This window comes from Telmatherina bonti, assembly GCF_933228915.1.
Source record: "Telmatherina bonti genome assembly, chromosome: 3".
NCBI classification, from domain to species: Eukaryota; Metazoa; Chordata; class Actinopteri; order Atheriniformes; family Telmatherinidae; genus Telmatherina; species Telmatherina bonti.
Genome location: NC_136621.1, coordinates 39512760 through 39531356, shown reverse-complemented (window position 1 = coordinate 39531356; position 18597 = coordinate 39512760). Strand labels below are relative to the sequence as shown.

At 40.7% G+C, this 18597-nt stretch overlaps 1 protein-coding gene across 4 annotated transcripts; it reads right to left on the bottom strand.

Annotated features, from left to right (window-relative positions):
• Positions 1–616: 616 nt before the first annotated feature.
• On the bottom strand, positions 617–17109 carry LOC306754319 (mitochondrial glycine transporter B-like; the record flags this gene model as incomplete). Of its 4 annotated transcripts, none has more annotated exons than XM_079238284.1 (9): positions 617–2133; positions 4744–4907; positions 4987–5155; positions 6518–6697; positions 9327–9411; positions 12850–12974; positions 16083–16178; positions 16537–16609; positions 17090–17109. In XM_079238284.1, 7 exons carry the CDS (start codon positions 16158–16160, stop codon positions 2011–2013), a joined length of 924 nt encoding a protein of 307 aa, XP_079094410.1. In that variant the 3' UTR covers positions 617–2010. The 4 variants fall into 4 exon arrangements, with proteins under 4 accessions (XP_079094410.1, XP_079094409.1, XP_079094408.1 ...); XM_079238283.1 differs by lacking the exon at positions 17090–17109 and adding an exon at positions 16725–17068 and having other exon boundaries at positions 16537–16606; XM_079238282.1 differs by lacking the exon at positions 17090–17109 and adding an exon at positions 16903–17068 and having other exon boundaries at positions 16537–16606.
• Between the last annotated feature and the right edge of the window lie 1488 nt (positions 17110–18597).

Sequence of the window (18597 nt, the reverse complement as noted above, 5' to 3'; positions counted from 1 at the left end):
TAATTCATTAACTGATCATCTGCAAATGTGATCTTTATTTAAAAAAAAAAAAAGAGGCGACGAATGGTTTAGTCTTTGGTAAACACAATCCCAACAACAAAACACTGAGAAGCAATCATTAGACTATGTCCAAACACTTGTTTTCCAGCGTTTCATATGATTCCTTACAAGAGGGAATAATTCAGACACCTCAAACATTCCAGGAGTTAACATCCAGGACAGTTTTGAAGAGATAATGCCTCAAAAGAACCATAGAAGTCAGGAGTTACCTGTAGTGCAGTACGTGGAGGTTTTACTGCAACATCTCCTCCCATCCAGATGTGTCTCTCAGTGAAGACCTTGCAGACGATGCTGCATCCATCACAGCAGCATGGTGGAACAGAAGAACTGGTCTGCTGCAGTCCAGACCTTTCACCAGTACAAAACATCTGGAGCATCATGGAAGCAGCTGGAATCCTGCATCAGGACCAGAACGGGACGACATTCCTCTCCTAAAACTGCTACAACACTTCTCATCACGGTTAAAATCAGTTGCAGACACAGAATGCGAGATATCTTCATAAAATAATGACAATTATTTCAAAATGATTTTTTTTTTTTTTTAAAGAAAAGGAGGAAATTTATTGACTTAAACAAAAAAAAAAAAGAAAAATAAAATCAGGCACAGTCGGGGCAGCCGACCAAACATCTCCACTTAATGACTGTTTGCAGCACAAATCACAACAGAAGAAAGAAACAAAGTGAAACGTAGAGGTGTGAATGATGGCAGAGTCACATACAAGGTCTGGTACACAGCAAACACCGAGGTTTGTTAAAAACATCCGAGCAGTCGGCTCTGCTTCACGTCCGTTTGTTCAGAGGAGTCCCTAAACGCCTCAAACTGGACTCAACACACATCATTAGTTTTTTTTTTCCCCATTTGGCAACATTTACACACACAAACTATTCCAAATACATCAGTTTTTAAGATCAACAACAATAAATTAAACATGGAAACAGATATGCTCCATTATTTTTGTTTTGACTTTGTATGAAGTCACGTTAAGATAAAGGCTGCAATGACACAAAATCCACAGTTTCCCCAGCGACACGGCCTCTGTGCAACCTCGTGTGCATATTTACATAATGATTAAGCAATGCTTCTCCTGCGAGCTTAAATACAGGAAGAAACTCAATGACTTAACAAAAAAATTATTCACTTAAAGTGGAGCAAAAAGTGCTGATTTAAGCTCGGTGTAGTCTGTCCTCACCAACACAAAACATTCTGTTTCTTATAACAATAACCAAACATGGTGGATGTTTTCTGCTCCTCATCCGTCGCTTTATTTACATGAATACTGAATAACGCTGCAGAATATTACCCCTGTGTGCACGTTATTAATAAAATAAGACCCACTCGACTATGTTTCAGCTACAACTGTGACTTTATTGGGTTTTATTCTTTAAGCACATCTGATTGAATGAAACTGAGTCTAAAAGCTCCAGATGTGTTTCCAGAGTGGAGTGGGCTCCGTGGGAGCTCCTGCGATTGTCTGAGACTGTTTTCCCACCAGAAAGTTCAAAACGTTGCTCAATCTTATGCAAGTTTCACTCACAGCAGAAACCAGTGTTTTCTGTTTTAGCGACCTCGGCAGATGTGAAGCACATCCGCTCATCTTCAGCGTCTTGTCAAGCGAACGGTGGGACCCGGACGAGTCGGGGGTTTGGCGATCCTACGCGGCGGACAGAAGGATAAGTTCACCTCACAGCAGGGAGAATCACTACAAGCCAGGACTGGCATAAAGTGTCAGGTGTAACATCACAATCTCATTAAAACACACATTTAGAATATGTAAATAACACACACACACTGTTTTTCCCCACAGAGATGAATCCACCTGGTGCCTCTGCTCAGAGTCGCGGTAGCGGCGGCTTTGCCAGCTTTATAAGCTCCTCGCTCCCTTTTCAGTGCAAAACGTTACGTAAAAATCATGCCTTCACATCTCTTCTGTGGCGTTGCGTCGGCGCTCTTCAGGATTTCAGGCCCATTCGAGCCATCAGCTGCTCATACACAGTCCACGCCATGGCAGCCATCAGAGTGCGGCGAAGAGACCGGGGCACCGCTCCACGGAAAAAGCCGCTCATGCCGTGTTCCTGGGAGGGAAGTTCAACACGGCGTGAGTCACGTTTTACCTCCATGTCCTCCTCCGGACTTCGTTGACACATTTTCCTCAGCTTTCCTGTGATTTCTGATTATTTCAGCCGCGTTGCAGCAGGTGGCGTGAATTAAACTTATTTAACTGTCTTTTACACTCGCCTGATGAAGTTTGCATCCAAGCACAGAAACTGCTGTAAAATATTATAAATCAACATTTTTCTACTTTTTAAAAAAAAAAAAATTAAATAATTTAAAACATCTTGCTTCTAAAACTTTCTGATCAAAAATAAAATATTCAATATTTTTTTCAGATTTTAACCCTTTAAAGTCCAGTTTGAATTACATGAGTCTCATTCATGAGAAAAAAAATTAATAAAACCTGAATTATTTTTAAAATAATAAAAATAAAGGTGGTGATTAAACACTCATCTGTTAAAGTTAAGCAACACAACTGATATGATTCAGTTTGTATTCATTTCTGGTGCACACAAGAAAAAACTGCAATAAAATCACCACATTTCAGCTTTTTCTTCATAAAATCACTTCATTCAATCATTTTAAGACTTTTAACCATTTTATTTAATTTAATTTATGATTATATTATGATTGTATTGAGAGTTTTGCCATTTTTTGCTGCGTTTCACAACTTTTCAATGCTCTTCTTTAATACTTTATATGCTTTATTTGAAGCACTTTGTACATTTAATGCCTTAAATTCCAGTTTAATATTTGCCTTATTAATTATCCATTTTAAAAAAAAACTGTAAAATAAATAAAAGGATGATGAGGCCTTGGTGGTGATTTGAGTCTTGGATTTATCAAAGATCAACAACAAACTGATTTGGTGTATTTAGTATTTTATGTAGTACCAGATATTCCTCTGGTGACCTTAGAGGCTGAAAGAGTCCCGTTGACTTCCAGTAAAACTACATATTTTAATCTCACCGTTATTACAGTTTAAAACTCTGCATTCTTTAATATCAGCATTTTATTTTGCTTTAAAATGATGTAATTTCACATTTTTGATAAATTCCACCAGATTCAACTGGGTTACCATTGCAGGAAGGAAATCCTGGTATTTTCACCAGTTATATAACATCATTAGCATTGTTAGCACGTAGCTGTGGGACCGCCGGAAAACACCTAAAGTTTCCTTTTCTTGTTTCTTTACTGAATCTAAATCAGCCAGAAATCATTTCAGACACAGAAAGGTACTTGTACTCGCTGCTATGGAGGAGTAAATATAAATAAAACCTAATTTCCTACTTAGTAATTACTGCAGACATGTACAGTTGTGCTCATATTTATTCATCGCCTTTATTTCTGAGCCCAGAAGGGCTGGGATTGATGGAGTTATTGTCACAAATGGCTTTATTTACTTCAGACCGACCCTCTCCGTAGGCTGTCAGATCAGCCTGCGGGCAAAACGAGTGGATTGAGACTCTTCCGCATTAAGCCCCGCCTCCCGCCACTGCACTACATCGGGAGCGCGCACCGCACCTGCTTTCGCCGTCATTGTAACATCTCATAAACAGAAGGATTAGGCTCATATGAACTCAATAAAAAACAAAATACAATGTCAACACATAGCATACAGCCCTACATGTTGGAACCTGAATCAGAGCCTGAAAACGAAGTGGAAAACAGCAACCCACAGCAACGAATGCAGCAGGATGTCTCTCTTTGGTAAACTCACCAGCCATCGTTGGAAATAACTTTATCCCACGTTTTCCACCCGCCTGATGTATTTGTACATGCCCTTGTTAACCAGTAGAAGGTAACCAATCACCCAACCTTATCCCCCGGGACGTCACAAGGATTTCCAAGTAGAAAAAACTCTCTAAAACGACGCGTTTTTCGTCGCCATGGAAACCGAACAGAGAGCGTGCTGGAACTCAAACTCAAACATGCATTTAGGTGATAAAAAACAGTGCAGTTCACATGTCTGATGAGGATTCAACACTGTAACACTGTAGAAAGCTCAGAAAACTTAAAATACCATCATAGCACCCCTTTAAAAGAAGGGAAAAACAGCTGCCTGTAAAATAAGCTGAAATTGACTAAAGTAATAATAAATAAAAATTTTATGAAAATCATGACATTATTTTCTAATTCTGGTTCAATAGAAATATTTTTTTAAAAAGCAAACAAATAAGATAATTTATTACATATTCCATCAGTTATAAAGTAATATTTATCCTTTAATGTTTCCGCTCCAGTCAGGTGTTTTCTGTTCCTCTCAGTCAGACTTCTGCACCTGTTGACAGGTATTTTGTCCCACTGCTCAACAGAAAAGTCTCTAATTTGTCCAGGACACATTTGTTTGTTTTTTTCTTTCTTTCTTCAACTCAATTAAATGAAAAAAACAGTGTCTTAAATTACTAAATTATATTTTTGCAAATTTTTAGTTATTGTTCCTTTTTTAAGTCTCCAGTTATTTGAGTGACTGTTGTAAATTCAGCCTTTTCTTTAATGAAAGGGGATGAAGACATATGAACACAACTGTAAAACGTCTGACTTGTGTGTTCTTCGCTTAAGATAATAAAAAGTAACAAATATTTGTAGTAAAACAGAATCAGAGAAGCAACATGGCCGATAAAACACACCTTATAGATGTAGAAAACAGCATCTGCGGTCCTCCAGTTGGACGGGCTGACCTGAATGTGGGTCTTCACCACATCGGCTGGCTGTGTGGCCACGGACGCCATGATGCCTGCCAGCACCCCACAGCTGAAGTTCACCAGCGGGGCGTAGGGCGCTGAAGTCACCTCTGTCAGAAGAGAAAACTGCCTGTCAGGAGAAGGTTTCACGTCTTTACGTCTGAGCGAGGCTAAGTCCTCTCCTTTCACCTGGAGGCAGCGCTCTTTTGGCCTGGCTGTAGAACATGACGTAGATCCCGGAGAAGGGAGCGTCTCGGAGCAGCGTGGCGGTCAGGCCGGAGAACAGAGCCCTGATTCCCTCCGTCTCATACATGCTCCTCAGAGCACCGGCAACGCTCACATAGTTGTAGCAGCCACTCTGAAAAGCACGAAGCATTCACACAACTGTTTTTACATCATCTGGGAACGTTCAGGTTGTTTCCAGATTTCAGACTTTTACGTTTCTTGTGTTGTTTAAACCACTGGCTGAGTTCCCATCACCCTTTAGAATACGCAAAAACCTAAATATCGCAATAAAAACCGGTAATAAAAACACGTACATTTAAAAAAACCTCGCTAGCGCTAGTGAAATAAAAGCGCTAGTGATGGGCCGATACCATCGACCGTATATAAAGAAATGGGCGGAGCCTCCGTGACGTCACCCGTAGGGGTTTTGGGGCATGCGTGTCGTCTCGCCTGGAAAATACAAATATGGGCAAAGAGGTGGAGCTGAGAGGGGGGCTGTGAGCGTCATGGTGGAGGATGGACATCGTGTGAACTCCAAGCTTTCTGTAGCTAAGAGCTAAGCGAGCTAACCCGGAGCTAACCAGCTAACAGAGGTAAGCGGGCTAAAGCTAAGTCACGTTGTTAACCGTCTAGAAACCGCGGTTGTTCTACATTCTTCTGACTTGAAGCGGGAGATCCGGTACCTGTCAATCAAAAGGACACGCCCCTAAATATGCTGAACTTTGAGATTAAATTACTTTTACTTAAACGGGTGAGTTAGAAAAAAAAATTCACTCCCCCCACTGTTGTCAAGAAGGTAAACCTGACCTATTAAACCGAAAATGGATTTTTTTTTTACCCGGCTGTAAACATGTTTATTCCTGCTGTAAACATGTTTATTCCTGCTGTAAACATGTTTATTTCGTGCCAAGGCTAAAATGACAGTTTTTACACTGGAGTACTCACAGGAAATGATGATAAATCAACAAGGGAGACTTCAAGTAATAAAAAAAAAGAACAAACTATGACAGAGCACATCTGTCCCTGCTTGGCCAGTAACAATAACCAACGGTGGGCAAGGCCGGATTATCCAATGGGCATTATGGGCACAGGCCCAGGGGCCCACACCCATTGGAGGCCCACATGTGGGGCCCACATAGGGCAAACACCAGCAGGTTGGGCATGAAAAAAAACGTATATATAAGCCAGATAGTTACACCAAAGTGTCTAGTGTGTTGCTACTGGTACCAATGTTCATGAGACAGCAAAGGGGGCGCTGCAGAAAAAGTTTGGAAACCACTGCTCTAGCCTTACAAACATTACGCAGAAAAATTCGGAACAAATACCAAAACCTGCTGCTAGTTCTGCTCGATAAAACCAACATTATTCTGTAACCTGACAGAAATATTAAAAATAAAAGTCTTGTCTGGACTGATTATTTAGATACGGAATGTTCTGGAGCAGCTAAACATTCCCACCAAGCTGAGCCCTGGACAGGCTGTTAGCAGTTCCGCACCTCAAAGCGCGTCTTGATGACGGTGAACGGCAACATGCAGACTCCCGCCACAGCTCTGGCGCCGGCGCCAAGCAGAACCGCCTCCCCGGCGTTGGGGGCCCGATCCTGGAAGAAGTGCTGCTTCAGGGAGTAGAAGGTGCTGAAGTAGATTCCCACGCCGGGGATGCAGCGCACGAATGACTGCAAAGACAAATACCAGTTTATCCATCAGGATCGATGAAACGTAAAGCGCAGCAGATGTTTAACATATAGGGCATTTAGCATTAATCTAAGTCGGCTCTGATTGGGCTTTCAAAGAGCTAAAAACATAAAAAATGTCTCAGAAATCTCTGAATTCTGACTGATTAACCGAAGCAGGTCGATTCGGTCGCAAATTTCTGCCTTTTAAAAGATTAAAAAGAAGAATTCATGTAGAAAGAAGGAGTGACTTGTAAACATGTCCACAGTAAGAACTAGCCGATGTCTTGGTGGACGACACGCCGACACAGAGGCTCCGTCACACGCTGCCTAAAACATGCGCTTTGACTCTGCGTGTGTGCAGGAGAGACAGATGAGGGACGGATTACCAGACGGTTAGCGTGCGTTAGCAGCCGACACCTCGCCATGCCTCGTCACTGCTGACTGATATCACAGGTTAGAACTCTGTACATTTTACCAGCCGCTGCTGCTGCTGATATAAATCATGAAGCTGGATCTCCTCCTGGAGGGGTGAAGTGGGGGGGGTTCCTTCCAGCTGCTGCAGCATTAAGACCTGCTTTACAGCACACACACTGCACTACGTTTTCTGTCCTTTTCAGTGTGAAATGGTCCCACACTGCCACTTTTTCCGTCTTTTCCTCCCCTCTTCTTCATTCTCTGCCATTAGAGACCAAAGCAAGGAGGATCTTCAGGCAGAAAGCAAAGCGCTCGCCGCTGCTGGTGGAAATGTCCGTCATCAGTCCGGGTGAAACAGTCAGACTGTACAGACACATCGTAGGCCACAGGCTCTGCTTTTATAGATTTTATACATGTTTAGATGTTTTATATGTTTACTGAAACAGTGATGTAGTCCCTCCGAACAGCGCAGTGGTCTGAGAATGCAGCAATGATGCATCAATTAAAATATATCGCCGTTAATTAAACGATGCCTCGAGGCAGAAAATTTGCCTCGATTAATTTTTGCACTCGCGTTACTCGAGTAATCGTTGCAGCTCTAATCGAGTCGTTTTTAAGCCATTTAGGTGGACATGTTGGTGTGTTTCAAGTCATTTTTAAGCCAGTTAGTGGCTTGCTGGTGTCTGTCGAGTTGCAGCTCTAGTTAAATTTCACTAACGATTATTTTTCATCGTAATGAAACGACGGAAACGAAGCTGTGAAGCGAGGCAGGAAGCTAAAAGCTGCGCTGTCGTCCAGGCACCAGAGGCAGTCCCGCTAAATCAGCGGTGTTCACAGATACATTCCTCCTCCAACGCACCTGACTCCAGTTAAATGGCTCCAACAGCCAATGAAGTCCTGCACAATGACGCATTCATTTGAGTCAGGTGTGTTAGAGCAGGTGTACACGGAAAACAGAGGCACACGGATTAAATTGAAAGCAGAAAACACGGCGTTTCCTCGTTACGACTTGTAGCAGTTAAATGGGATTCATTCAGAGGTTAAACTGGGAAAAATCAGCTCACATACAACTTCATCATCACTCTCAGATGCATTAGTTTTATTGATTAGAGAATAATCCCATTGTTAATTATACTCGTCTCTACTGGAGCTAGACGCCACGACCTGAAGAATCCCTGCAGCAAACAGCAGGAAGCTAGCAGCTAGCCTTGCAGCTATCGTTACTGAGCGTGAGATTTCCTGAAGGTTTAATTTGGAAACATTCTGGTTTTTATGGACATGAGAACAGACGAGACCTGGACGAGACTTCCTGCATATGGAGGCTGTTTAACATCAAAATAAAATCTGATAGTAAAACTACAAACATGTGACAGCAGCTCCGTTCAGCCCAGTGAGAGAAGATGCTGGTTCTGAACTGGTTCTGAACATGTTTTTCCTGAAGATTCATGGAAAATATGTTTAAAATGTGCTGGATTTATTTCTGGTTTCACATAAATAAAAGACTGTGAAAATAAATGTGATACTAGAGGTGGGAAAATCGAATCGAAACATCGAATATCTGGATTTTTCTGCTTGACAATTTTTAAAAAAAAAATTTTTTCAAATAAATAATAATCCATTAGATAATTTTTGTCATTTTTATAATTTTATTGACTCTTCACTTGTCTTCTTGGGCATCATAGCAGCAAAGTGATAGTCTGGCTACTGTGTTGTTTTTTCCTCACTGAAATCAAGAAAAATGACGAGCAAAAAAAAGTTTTGTGCTTTTTTTTTTTTTTTAATCTACAAAAATCAGCAATATCAAAGAATTGTGAGAATCGTAATTTAAATCCAATCGGCACCCAAATAAATCTGAATCGAATTGGGAGAAAAGCCCTAAATTGTAGTATAATGTAGCATGAATGCAGTGAGAAAAGAACCTGAATGGATGAAAATCGTGATAAACGTTTAATAATGGAATCGGAGCTCCTGAATCGTGACGTACCGTCGATGGCAGAGCTGTTCTGATGGACACAGGAGAGATTTTCTCATCTTATGTTTCTGACAGAGCTGACATTTAAAACAACACGGTCTGAAGAGTGTGTGAAGAGTGTGTGTGCGGCTCTCGGGGCAAACAGGAGCAAACACTAATGTGAAGTGAAAGCGCGACAGAAGATGGCCGCTGGAGATTTCCCCACAAACCAACAGAACGGCTGCCAACATGTCAGCGACTCACCGGGGAAACTCCTTTCCACAGGCTGAAGAACTTCTCCGTCTTTACAACGTCGATGAAAACTGTGAACATCCCCACCTTTGGCGCACTGCAACAACATTCAGGTTCCGTCACGTGAGGAATATCCGATACAAAAATCAATCAAAAATAAAGCAGACCTTCTTAAAATAGTAGTATCTCTTAATGTATAAGACTTGCAATGATTGATTGTATTATAAAGAGAGAGAAAGAGAGAGAGAAAGAAGCTCAGTGTATCAGGAAATGTCCCTCAGCAGTCTAAACCTATAGCAGCATAACTAAGGGATGCTAACCATCCCTAGCTATAGGACTTATCAAAAAGATAAGTCTTCAGCCTAGTCTTAAAGGTGGGGAGGGTGTCTGCTTCCCTAACACTAACTGGGAGCTTATTCCATAAGAGAGGGGCCTGATAACCAAAGGCTCTGCCTCCTGCTCGGCTCTTTGAGACTCTAGGAACCACAAGTAAGCCTGCAGTCTGCGAACGAAGTACTCTGCTTGGTATATAAGGAACAATGAGGTCTTTGATATATAGTGGTGCCTGGTTGTGGAGGGCTTTATATGTAAGGAGAAGGATTTTAAATTCTATTCTAGATTCAACAGGCAGCCAATGAAGAGAGGCTAAAACTGGAGAAATATGATCTCTCCTGCTGGTTCTGGTCAGGACTCTGGCTACAGAATTCTGGATCAGCTGAAGGCTTTTCAGGGCATATTTAGGACAGCCCAGTAATAGAGAGTAACAGTAATCTAGTCTCGAAGTAACAAAAGCGTGAACCAGTTTTTCTGCATCACTCTGAGACAGAATGTCCCTAATTTTGGCTATATTACGTAAATGAAAGAAGGCTGTTTTAGTAACCTGCTTAATATGTGGGCCAAAGGACCGGTCAGGGTCAAATATTACTCCAAGGTTTCTCACTGTAGCACTGGAAGCTAAAGTAATGCCATCCAGGTTCATTACAAAACTGGAAAATTTAGCTCTGAGTTTTTCAGATCCAACGAGAATTACTTCAGTCTTATCTGAGTTTAAGAGGAGAAAATTTCTAGACATCCAAGTCTTTATGTCTATGAGACAATTTTGTAGCCTATTGGGCTGATTTGTTTCATCTGGTTTAAAGGATAAGTATATTTGAGTATCATCTGCATAACAATGAAAGTTTATTCCATGCTGTCTAATAATTTTGCCTAAAGGGAGCATATATAGCGTGAAGAGTATTGGTCCAAGTACAGAACCTTGAGGAACTCCATGACTTACTGTAGTTTGGGAGGAGGACTTGTCATTTACATGAACAAACTGAAGTCTATCAGATAAATATGATTTAAACCAGCTTAACGCTGTACCTGTAATTCCAATCACCTGTTCTAGTCTTTGTAACAGAATGTTATGATCGACTGTATCAAATGCAGCACTAAGATCAAGCAGGATAAGTACGGACACAAGTCCTTTGTCTGAGGCCATAAGAAGGTCATTAGTAACTTTCACCAATGCTGTCTCAGTGCTATGATGAGCTCTAAATCCTGACTGAAACTCCTCGCATAAATTATTTCTGCTCAGGTGGGCATGTAGCTGAGCGGAAACTATTTTCTCCAGAATTTTGGACATAAACGGGAGGTTAGATATAGGTCTATAATTTGCTATCACCTCTGGATCCAGAGATTGCTTTTTAAGTAAAGGCTTGATTACAGCAGTTTTAAATGATTGTGGTACATATCCTGTCACTAAAGACATATTGATAAAATTTAGTAGTGATGTATTAATTAAAGGGAAAATGTCCTTAAAGAGGCTCGTTGGGAGAGGGTCTAAGATACAGGTGGATGGTTTAGATGAAGCTATTATTTTAGTTAATTCAGAGGGTTGGACAGGACAGAAACTATTTAGACACAAGTCAGATCCTGGTTCTAAGGATGCTTCAGAGACCACAACAGGCTCAACATTATAAGTAGAAGGAAGAGTATTGTGGATTTGATCTCTAATAGTGTCAATTTTATTCCTGAAAAAATACATGAAATCATCACAGCTAAGTGAGAAAGGAATACATGGCTCCACAGCGCTCCGGCTCCTAGTAAGCCTAGCTACAGTGCTGAAAAGAAACCCAGGGTTGTTTTTGTTTTCCTCTATCAATGATGAATAATAAGCTGTTCTTGCCGTACGTAAGGCTTTTTTGTATACAATTAAACTTTCTTTGCAGGTTAAGCGAGACTCCTCTAGTCCTGATGAACGCCATCTGTTTTCCAAACGCCTTGATGCCTGTTTTAGAGCTCGAAGCTGGGAATTAAACCAGGGAGCCTTCATAATCTTACCTAATTTCTTCTTCTTTAGGGGAGCAACATTATCCAAGGTTGTACGCATTGAAGCTGTTATAGTACCAGCATGTTGATCAATCTAAGCAGGAGTAAGGCTTAAAGGGGGACTCTCAGTCATGCTAACACATGGTAGATGTGAAAAAATTGATTCAATTGATTGTTTAAATTTTGTAATATTATTGTCTGATAAACATCTACTATAGTAGAATTTATTTTTGGTCAGTGAGTAATCAAATAAAGTGAATTCAAATGTTAATAAGAAGTGATCGGACAAGACAGGGTTTTGAGGAAATACTTTGAGCTTATCAGTCTCAATACCAGATGTTAGAACAAGATCAAGAGTATGGCCATGAGAGTGAGTGGCTCCATGGACATTTTGTGAAAACCCAATTGAGTTTAGAATAGAGCTAAAGGAAATGTTTAAACTATCATTTTCATCGTCAACATGAATATTAAAATCACCTAGTACAATGACCTTATCAGTAGTCAGCACTAACTCAGACAAGAGATCCGAGAATTCGGTCAGAAACTCGGAGTAAGGTCCAGGTGGGCGATACACTAATGCTAAAAGGAGCGGTTTCTCTGGATTTCTCTATATGGGTCGTACAACGCTGAGACTAACTGGTCTATATGGGTCGTACAACGCTGAGACTAACTGGTCTATATGGGTCGTACAACGCTGAGACTAACTGGTCTATATGGGTCGTACAACGCTGAGACTAACTGGTCTATATGGGTCGTACAACGCTGAGACTAACTGGTCTATATGGGTCGTACAACGCTGAGACTAACTGGTCTATATGGGTCGTACAACGCTGAGACTAACTGGTCTATATGGGTCGTACAACGCTGAGACTAACTGGTCTATATGGGTCGTACAACGCTGAGACTAACTGGTCTATATGGGTCGTACAACGCTGAGACTAACTGGTCTATATGGGTCGTACAACGCTGAGACTAACTGGTCTATATGGGTCGTACAACGCTGAGACTAACTGGTCTATATGGGTCGTACAACGCTGAGACTAACTGGTCTATATGGGTCGTACAACGCTGAGACTAACTGGTCTATATGGGTCGTACAACGCTGAGACCGCCACCGTGGCGCTCATCTTACAGCAGAGTAACGGTGATGTACACGCGTCTGAAGGGCATGCAGGAAACACGCTGCCTGCTTGTTTGTGTTGTGTCCACGTGCACACACACACACCCTGGTTTAGCGTTGTTCTGCAGGGTCTGCAGTCGCGTCTTGACCAGATCCAAAGGCTGGAAGAGCAGTGTGGAGCAGGTGCCGCTGAGGGAGCCACACATGAAGGCTTTTAGAGCTGGGTGAGCCTGAGGACGGTGAGAGGGAGACGACGGAGCGAGGGATGAGAGCGAGATGGGGGATGGAGAGCACAGCCAGAGGACGGGGACAAACGGACAGGTGGAACACAGACAGAAATGTAAAACACACAGAGAGAGGAAAGAAAGGGGAGAAAGATAAAGGATTAGTCGCAGCTCGACATCTTCCTGACCAGTTGGAATACCAGCATCTCACACACACACAGATTCATCCATGGATCATGTCTCAGGAAGAAAGAATCATCTCACACACATGATGGTCTGTGACATTTGTGTTTAAATCCGCCTGCGGCAAAAACCAGAGCAAGTTTCCAACACGGTGAAGATGATGTGCAGAGACAGTTTCCATCCACGTGTGTCCAACGCTCTGAGGACATCAACTTCACCAAACCTCGCGCCAGGTCTTCAGCCCATCTCTTCTTCATGAGGCGTTTGTGTGTCAGAAGACGCCATTTAAGGTCGTAGAACATGCGTAACATGCATCAACACGTTAAAACCACACACAGCGCCTGATTAGTGCAATCGAACCAACACTCAGCATCATCCGTGGTACTTCACAGCGACAGAAACAAGCCAACGTAAGTGGTCTGCGGCGATAACGCAGCAACAACCAGCTGCTTTAAACACAGAGTCCTACCTTCCCCAAGCCGCCCGACGTACGGCTCTGAGAATCCCCTTTCTCCTGCATTTTACCTCCCTCTCATCTGGCACGATGTAGAATAGACCTGCATGTCTTCCTTCCGTCTCCCACAAAGGCTTTCTCTGGCTTTTTGTCCCCCCCCCCACCCGCCACTGGTTTGACAGCCAAAGCTTAATCCAGCCTGCACTTCTCCATGGGCTTCTATCTTTATCTTCCAGATACACACTCGCATATCTGTATTTGCCCCCCGCCCCCCCCCAACTCTGTGGAACGCTCGCTGCTAAATTGCATCTTTATCAAACACATGAGTCATGAAGTGAAGAGTTTGGACCTGAAATTTAGGTCACACAGAAAAAAAGGAAACATAAGTAGTTGCTAAGGGTCTATTTGCACACATTGTGCTGCACATTTTCCAGATCTCAGTGCAGCTGTCAGGAGAGGGTTTCTGAAGATGTTCATCCAGACAAAGAGCATTTTTCTGGCATATTTGGTGTCTGCTTTCAGCGAGGACCAAGAAGAAACAGATTTTCTCAGCATTCATTATGATGTTATCTGCTGACACGCGAGATAAATGCTTCACTGTCGCAAAACGTGGAAAATGCTGGTAACTGTGCAAAAGTTTATGTGCTGACCGCAGATATGGCCTGGCCTTGTATTATTGTTTTAACTGATTATTTATTCTCCACGGCGACCGGTGTGTTTGCTGTTTTCATCCTTACATGCTCACTGGCCGCTGACAGAGTAGCTGAACGTTTGTTTGTGATGGTTTTTATTAAAAGTGGGAAAATCAATATCAAAAAATAAAAAATCTGGATTTTTTTTTTTTTTTGCTTCACAATTTTAAAATAATATTTTTTTGTTAAAATATCCCTTTTTTTCCCAAGTAAATAAAACTAATCCATGATAAAAAAAATTTGTCATTTTTATTGTTTTTATTGACCTTTTTACTTGTCTTCTTGGCCATGATGATCTGGCTGCTGTGTTTGTTCCTGATTGAAATCAAGAAAAATGACGAGCAAAAAAAGTTTTGTACATTTTGTTTCGTTTTTAATCTACAAAAATCAGCAATATCGTAGAATTGTGGGAATCTCAATTTAAATTGAATCAGCACCCCAAAAAAATCGAAATTGAATCGAATCAGGACAAAAGCTTATCGTCACAACCCTCGTTTGTATCTCACCCGCCTGGTGGGCTGGAAACTGAACTGCCCTTTGGGGTTAAATGCAGTTGTTTGATTTGAGCCGAATATATTTGACCAAACCACTGGGTTCTGCTGCCGTCTACAACTAGCTTTAATTTCACTATTTGCACAAAAAGCAATTAACGAATACATATAATTTTAAAGCAATTTTCCTGCTTATTAAGGTAAAACCTGTGCAACTTTGCTCAGATATCCTCTGGCAACCCTCCTCTCTCCTTAGAAAGAAAATCCTCTACAATGTTGGCTAGGATTGATTTTAAAGTAAAAACAGAAGAATGGAGAAGATAAGCGAAAGCATATTAGAGAAGACATGCAGTGTTTGCTGAATAAAAGAGCCAGTATGAACTACAGTTAGGTACATCAGCTGTCACATCTTTTAAATGTATGGAACTAAAAAAAAGGAAAAATAATAACTTTATATGATTTCATTTCAAATTCCCAGAAAGTAAAAAATGAATTAAAGCTGCTTTACTAAATTCCATTGTCATGAATGTTTTTTGTGTGTGTGTGTGTGTGTGTGTCTTGTCCAGCATTTAAACAAGGTCTGGATGCTGTGTTCAGCTTTATAGGTATAATGACCCCTTTGAATTTCTGAATTTTTATTTTATTTCTCCATTTATTTGCGTTATTGTTTGCACTGTAGAGTTAGTACTGCTGGACCGGAGAGAACAGAAGAGAGACAGAAAGAGAAAGAAGAGAAAACAAACACCTCATAGGGAAAGACATAAAGAGAGAGGGGAAAAAACCTAAACAAAACAAACAAAAAAAAAACTGTGTGTGATATACACACACATTATATATATATATATATATATATATATATATATATATATATATATACATACACACACACACACACACACACACGCGCGCGCACAAACATATATTATGCACTCGCCAGTATAAACACATTTACATTTGCATATACATATACATACAAGCCAACTTTAGATTCATAGGAACTAAACTATGCAACTGAGAAGTTAAATATAAATGAGAAACATACAGAGAAAACCACCTGCTGTTAGTATTTACTAACCACTAAACCTTGGTTTATTTAAATAAACCTGCGTGCTGTATTTTCACTGTGTTAGGTTGTATAACCAAGTATATTTTTGATTGAGGTTGAAAATGTCAAATGGTACTGAAACAGTCTTACTATGTTAAATCTTAAATGACTCTACAGAGGATTAAATACATAATAAAGCACCTTCTATAAGATTTACTAACAGTATGACTGATGGATACAAACACTCACCGATGCTAACTCCATCTTTGAACTGGATGCTGAGCTGGAGTCCAGTTTCTCTATTGATGCTGTCCGTTTAAAGCTCATTTATTCAGGCCAAGGTTACTATGAGGGGAAAATAAAAGAAAACATGAGGTTACTTGGAGGGGAAAATACCATAAACATGAGGTTACTTGGAGGGGAAAAGAAAGAAAACATGACACGTGGAGACAATGTCATGCATCACCGCTAGTTGCATGCTAGTTAGCTAACCAGCTAGCTGCCAGAAGATGACATGGTTACGTTAGTTTCACAAAAACAAAACAGTTAAATCCAAGTCTGATAACTTGAATAACTTCAAATAAACAAAGATCAGACTAATTGATGCCAGATTATCGATGACACCCTGTTTGAGCAAAACGAACAAGCTAATCTAACGCGTTGCTCCACTTAGCATGCTAACTAACAAGCTAACTTCTCTTACCTGATTTAAGGGTTAGGGATCGAAGAAAGTGATGGTCCCCCGTGCAAGTGACAGAAAAGCCATGTTTCTTCTACTTGCAATGAGAAAGTTTTCCGAAAGGCAAAGTTTAGACATCCAGTTTACCAGGAATAACAACGAACTTTCTGGCAAAGCTAATTAAATAACGTCGATATCGCTTTCTCAAATACCTTAAAATTGTAGTTTTCTCTATTTAAATAAAACTGAAGGTTAAAAATGGTTACACAGTTTCTGAGCTAAACCTTACAACGCACTAAAGAACTGAAGTATAGAGGATATTCTGTAGTTATGAGTCCTAAATTAATACAGAGCTGCTGTAACTGTTAGCATCTTGCTAGCAAAGTTCACCTCAAAGAAAAGCGACCTCAGAGTCCAGCAGCAACACCTCTCATTCATAAACCAGTGCAGACATTTGTCTGGTAGCTTACAAAAATTGTGTCAATATACCAAATGAGCTGCAAACACCCGAAATATCACTCATATGAAGTTAGCTGTGCGGCTTTGGTGCAAAACATGCTGCATAAGCCATGCTAACCAGCAGGTGTAGCTCCAAAGACGGCCTCTGGGTGTCGCTGTTTCATCATAAACTGGAGTAATGCATCTTCAATCACAACGTCAAGATTGTAAAATTAATCATTTTAATGCTCTAAAGATTAACTAAATGTTTTAGACTCTTGTGGCTCTTTATTTCAGGACGATAAGGGTATAAGTTTCATTTTGACATTGGTAGGGGTAAATAAATGTGACCCACAGAGGCTTCTACAATTAGAATTATTGGCAATGTGTCATTTAGAGCAGATAAATATAAACAAGCAAGAGTTCTTCATGACTAAATTTTATAAAAAAAAAAATCATCAGACATCTGTGACAGTACATAATCCTTATAATGTAATAGTGTAAAAATATTTTACTTTTAATCCTGACAGTGTCCAGTTTAGCAAATATTTAAAGGCTCCTTACCAGTGTATGCATGGATAAGGATAGTATATCTGCAAATTAGCCTCTCTTATTGGATAACTAAATCATGAAAGACATTGCAACTTACCGAAAAATATACGATAAATCACGTGGTGATGGGGGGGTATCTGAACATCTGTGAGCTCCATAAATACGGAACAGTTCATGCAGGTTTTAGAGCAACACATGCCTCTCTTCAGCAAAACCTTTTTCAGGGACATCTGTGGACGCTGATGGCACTGGGGACCATCTAAATCAGAGGATTGTCACTTCAGACGGCACCGAGCCCCCGTGCTTGTGTTTCAATGTTGCATATTTCAGCAGGACAAAGCCAGGTGTTGCACCAGCATGGCTTCATAGTACTAGACTGGCCTGCCGTCCAAAGCAGTCTCCCAGTGGAGATGTCTGGTGCTTTATGAAGCACAGAGTACTACAACAGAGACAACTTAACGAACTGTTGAGCTGAATTTCACCTACAAAACTTCAGCTAATCTGCTCAGTTCCCAAACGCTTGTTGAACCTTGTCAAAAGGTAAAACCGTCCAGCTTTACTAGGATGTCATGCAGCATCAAACTCAAGACAATATTTACAAAAGAGAAAGTTCCAGTTTGAACATTAAATATCCTTGTACCCATTTTATATCAGGTTAAAAGGATTTGCAGATCATTTTCATGCATGTTTTACACAAAATCCAGAGTATCTGGGAGGCATTAAAAGGTTAAAAGCAAAAATAAAAAGATGCAATACTTTATATTTCATCACTTTATTGCTTTAAGGCATTTCAGAACATTTCGCCTTACAACCTTGGCATCTTTGACAGGTTTTACACATTGGTTGTGTTTAATACTAAAACATGTTGCATTCAGAGGCCAACGCGCTGACAGAGACCCCGTCTGATGTGGCGAGAGTAAAACCATTAATGACCCGTCACCAAGAAGTGAAATGGAAAACCAGTGAAGTAGGAGAAGATATGGCAACAAACGACAGTAAATCCTTTCTGCCATATTTCATTTACACCCCAGAAAGGGAAGATTTTCGTGCTTTGTGTTGCTTGTTGTGTAATTTAGTTGGAGGTAAAAAAAAAAA